Source organism: Nycticebus coucang, chromosome 1 (genome assembly GCF_027406575.1).
Source record: "Nycticebus coucang isolate mNycCou1 chromosome 1, mNycCou1.pri, whole genome shotgun sequence".
Classification (NCBI taxonomy): Eukaryota; Metazoa; Chordata; class Mammalia; order Primates; family Lorisidae; genus Nycticebus; species Nycticebus coucang.
The window spans coordinates 138,562,068-138,566,460 of NC_069780.1; the positions used below are offsets into that span (position 1 = coordinate 138,562,068).

At 42.4% G+C, this 4,393-nt stretch overlaps 1 protein-coding gene across 1 annotated transcript; it reads right to left on the reverse strand.

Moving 5' to 3' along the window:
• Nucleotides 1-232: 232 nt before the first annotated feature.
• Nucleotides 233-808, reverse strand: LOC128584500 (adenosine 5'-monophosphoramidase HINT1-like). The gene has a single exon (XM_053589423.1). It carries the CDS (start codon nucleotides 767-769, stop codon nucleotides 389-391), a length of 381 nt encoding a protein of 126 aa, XP_053445398.1. The 5' UTR covers nucleotides 770-808; the 3' UTR covers nucleotides 233-388.
• Nucleotides 809-4,393: the final 3,585 nt, after the last annotated feature.

Below are 4,393 nucleotides of genomic sequence, written 5' to 3' on the forward strand. Positions count from 1 at the left end.
TCTTGCCTCAGCCTCCCAAGCAGCTCAGAGTACAGGCACCTGCCACAATGCCCAGCTATTTTTTTGTTGCAGTTTTTATTGTTGTTTTAGCTGGCCTGGGCTGGGCTCGAACTTATGTGGCTGCCGCTGTAACCACTGTGCTAAAGGTACTGAGCTGGGGGGGTTATCTCTCTGAAGATGGAATAATCTACCTCAGCATTTTGCTGTGTATATTCTATTATTATTATTTTTTTAACCATGTAACAGCGTCTTTTATTATGTATGGGTTTTTATAATTATTTCCTCAATCTCTCCATACGCAGACAAAAATTAATGTGTTATTTTAACATATAAGAACTTGCGAACTTGATCACTGCCTAGAGAAGGGCAAATTATCCCCAAAACATGCTTAACCAGGAGGCCAATTCATCTGCCAACCTCCAAGAACATGCAGATGAACATGGTAGACAGACTGTCCCCCATCTGAACCTTCATTCACCACCATTCGATAGCCCTTCTTCAGACCCAGATCAGCAGCACATTTCTTGCCAACAATCATTAAATGTCCAAGAAGACTTTCATCATCGTCTTCTGCCACAGAAATCTGGGATATGTGTTTCTTGGGTATCACCAGAAAATGCGTTGGTGCTTGAGGGGAAATGTCATGGAAAGCAAGACACCGGTCATCCTCAAAAATGATTTTGGCTGGGATTTCCTTGAGGATGATCTTCCCGAAGATCGTGTCACCTCCAGGCCAAGCGACCTGAGCCTTGGTGATCTCATCTGCCATCCCAGCCTCCCCTCCCGCGTGGCAGCCAGGGGAGAAGCTTGGGAGGTGCTGCTGTGTATATTCTACAAAAAAATTAGCACTGGGAGATAGTCAACTAAAAAGATGCTCCATGGACTTTACTTGTTGCAGCCATGAATCTCAGTGCACAAAATTAATTGAACAGGAAAAGATTGCATTTCCTTATTTTCTGTGAATCAACTTAATTTTAGCTCTTATCTGTCATCCCTTCAGATTAATGGGAAATTTCAACTTGGATATACTTGAGGTTCTTTCCTCTTCTCTCTGTAAGGGGTTGGGCTGAGGCACTGGGGAAATGTTATCCATAGTCCCTTCAAGCGGGCTCACTATGGCCTCTATCCTGTGCTTGGGGCTCAAGTTCTTTGATGAGGTTGGAAGTGTCAGTCAAACGTCTGCCTCTGGGAAAAACTAGGGAATAGGGACAATGTGTCCCTGCTTTTGGGATCCCTAAACTTCTTTCTTCTCTAACCCCATTTGACTTGGAAATAAAAGTCAAGAAGCTCTGCTGTGCCTCTACCTTGAGGCAAGAAAGAGTAGAAGCTACTCTTTCCTCAAATGGGGAAAGAGAAGATGAAAAAGACAAGGAGAAAACATGGACTAATTCTTACAAAATTATCTTATCATATGAATTTGGGAAACACTGCCTATTCTGTTCCTTTCTTGGGTTTCCACAGTATCTTAACATATCAAAGACTCTGAGAAGTTCTGTGTTTGAATTTATTTAAACCAGAGGCTCTTAATTCACTTGATGTCTGAACCTACTCCACAGAGCTAGTGTTCTTGAGAGTGCTCTTTAGGAAATCTTTAGTAGGTCCATTACTGTCCATGCCCAGAAGATCATAACAAGAAATGCTGCTATTTTCTTACCAAGAGGCAATGCTTGTTTTCATCTTATAGAGTTTAACTCATCTGAACCCTCCTTTGTCCTCAACCTCACCTCTGGAATGTTTCCAATGTTCTAAGACTGTGCTTTGTAACCTTTCCGTAGGGCTTTCCATGGGTTTCTTTCCGTAGGGCTTTCCATGGGTTTCTAGGTTACTGCAGTTCTTCTACCAGGCATCAAGACTATACAGCTCCTTTCTTGTCATTGTCAGTGATATGAACCCAGAGGTACTAGACACTTGAAGTATTTTCCTAGACCCCTGTCCATGTACATGGATGTTTTAACCATGCAGAGAGATTTACTAAGTCTGGGATAATATGTGTAACAAGGATTAATATGTGTAACAAGGATTACACAATAATATGTGTAATTAGTATTATGAGAACTAGGACAGGCCTGAAGGACCTGCACTTACCTCTGCACTGCTTGATCACAAGGCCTGCTGAGGCCCTTTCTTACTTTAGCTAACAGGATACTCACACAACGTTTTACTGCACGGTTAGCTGAGAAGTGAGCCAAACTTGGGATATAAGAATAAGGTAGAGGGTGGCGCCTGTGGCTCAGTGAGTAGGGCACCGGCCCCATATGCCGAGGGTGGCGGGTTCAAACCCAGCCCCGGCCAAACTGCTTGTGGCGGGCGCCTGTAGTCCCAGCTGCTCAGGAGGCTGAGGCAAGAGAATCGCATAAGCCCAAGAGCTGGAGGTTGCTGTGAGCCGTGTGACGCCACGGCACTCTACTGAAAAAAAAAAAAAAAAAAAAAAAAAAGAATAAGGTAGAAATCACTCTCTATTACTGTGTTTGTGTTCCAGTGCATATATTCTTTTCAATGGACTTTTGTGTTTTGGTTCCTCTTCTATGTTTTGAAGTCTTTGCTTCTTTGTTACTAAAGTGCCCAGTGACCACTTTGCCCTCACCTGAGTCCTCCGCTCTGCCACAGTTCTTTGCTCCAGAATAATTTCCCACTTACGGTTCATATGTGGGGAACCTACTGCTGTTCTACCCATAGCCAGTTAGTGAAACCAAATGGAATAAACAAAAGCATTCCAAGGCGCAAGGTGAGAATGACTGAATGTCTCCACCTCTTTTGCACTCCCAGGGGGTTAGTCTGCCGGCTTCTCTAATTAGGAGCATTTCAGAGGCATAACTTTGAGCAGTAGGCTTTTTCTGGGAGTCATATTCATTGATGGTTTCCCCCAGTGGGGGTCTGGCCTTAAGAAGAGAGTGGTAAAAGAAGTTGTTCCCCATCCCTTAAAGAACCACCTTCTGGTCCCTTTGGTGCTAGAAGGAGGAGTTAGACCTTCTGTGCCTCTGCCTTCTTGCTAAACTTCCAGTTCAAAGACTGAGGTCTGAGCTAATCTTTTTACCTTTCTTCCTCCACAAATGGGAGGAATGCCACAAAAACCTAGCTTAGCTGTAAACCTTGGAAGCATCAGAGCTGGAAACCCCTGAGGCTGGGTTCAGCTGTCAGGTTAGGGCACCTGAGGAGCACCAGACGCTGAGAGACCTTGACAGGGCAAGGAAAGACCTGGGTTCCTCTATGTTAGCAGATCCAGGAGGGATGTGGGGGGGAGGGGCAGGTTTCAGTTGGGCCAACTAACTTCTTATTCCACTTAGCTGACCCTAGAAAATGCTCGGCTTAACTGCAGGGCTGTATCAATTACAGTAATTTACATGAATTATTTACCAATTATCCTTAATTACCAGGCTGCACGATCAGAATTATGCATGTCATCAAATGTGTGCCAGATCAACTTGGTAGTAAGATTTATTTGATTGCAATACTAATCATTGTGCACATCTGCTTAGTCTTTGTGAGTTGCTCACAAAGCATGGACATTTTCTAGCACCTTGAAAACAATGGAGGTAATATTGGAAGGCGCTTGTTATTAATTGAAGGGCTGAAGAAAGGGATAAAGGTAAGCAATGATGATTAGTAGCTGCTTCCAAACCAAATAAGTTTGGGCTGTTAGTTTTGAAGATAAAGTAAGGGCAATTGTACTTAATTTGTATACACAATTTTGTCCTGGAGGTCAGGAACTTATGTCTTATTCCTATTTCTACCTTAATTTCTAACATAGTAGGAATTCAATAAACATTTGTTGAATTGAATTGAACTGAATTTGAAATGGCAGTAGGCTCCATTTCATGGCCCCAAATATGAATGGTCACTATCAAAAAATAATACACTCATGCACTGCATAATGACATTTCAGTTACAATGGACCACATATACCATTTTAGCAGTAGGTTATGCCAGATAACCTGGGTATGAAACTGGCTGTACCATCCAAGTTTGTGGAAGAACACTCTGTGATGTTTGCAGAAGAATGAAATAACCTAATGATGCATCTCTCAGAATGTATTCCTGTTGTTAAGTGATACTTGGCTGTACACTGAGACTATTTCTTCTATTAGATTGAAGTTTTCTAAGATCACATTATGGGATTTTGGGAAGGCAAAAATATTATACATAGAATGAAATGCACATTGATGTGCCTTGAGTTCTTGACATCTATGGTCCATATCACTCTACAAAATTAATGTTTCATTTCTTAAGAAGGTGAGTTGAGCTCCTTAACTACTTAAATACACACAAAAGCCGTATGTTGATAGTCTCAAGTAACCCATGTTTTCTTTCTTTCTTTCTTTTTTTTGCCAACCTCGGTAGGGCTGTGGCGTCATAGCTCACAGCAACCTCAGACTCTCGGGCTCAAGTAATCCTC

Coding starts and splice junctions, on each gene's coding strand:
- LOC128584500 (XM_053589423.1), bottom strand. CDS start 769: ATGGCAGATGAGATCACCAAGGCTCAGGTCGCTTGGCCTGGAGGTGAC.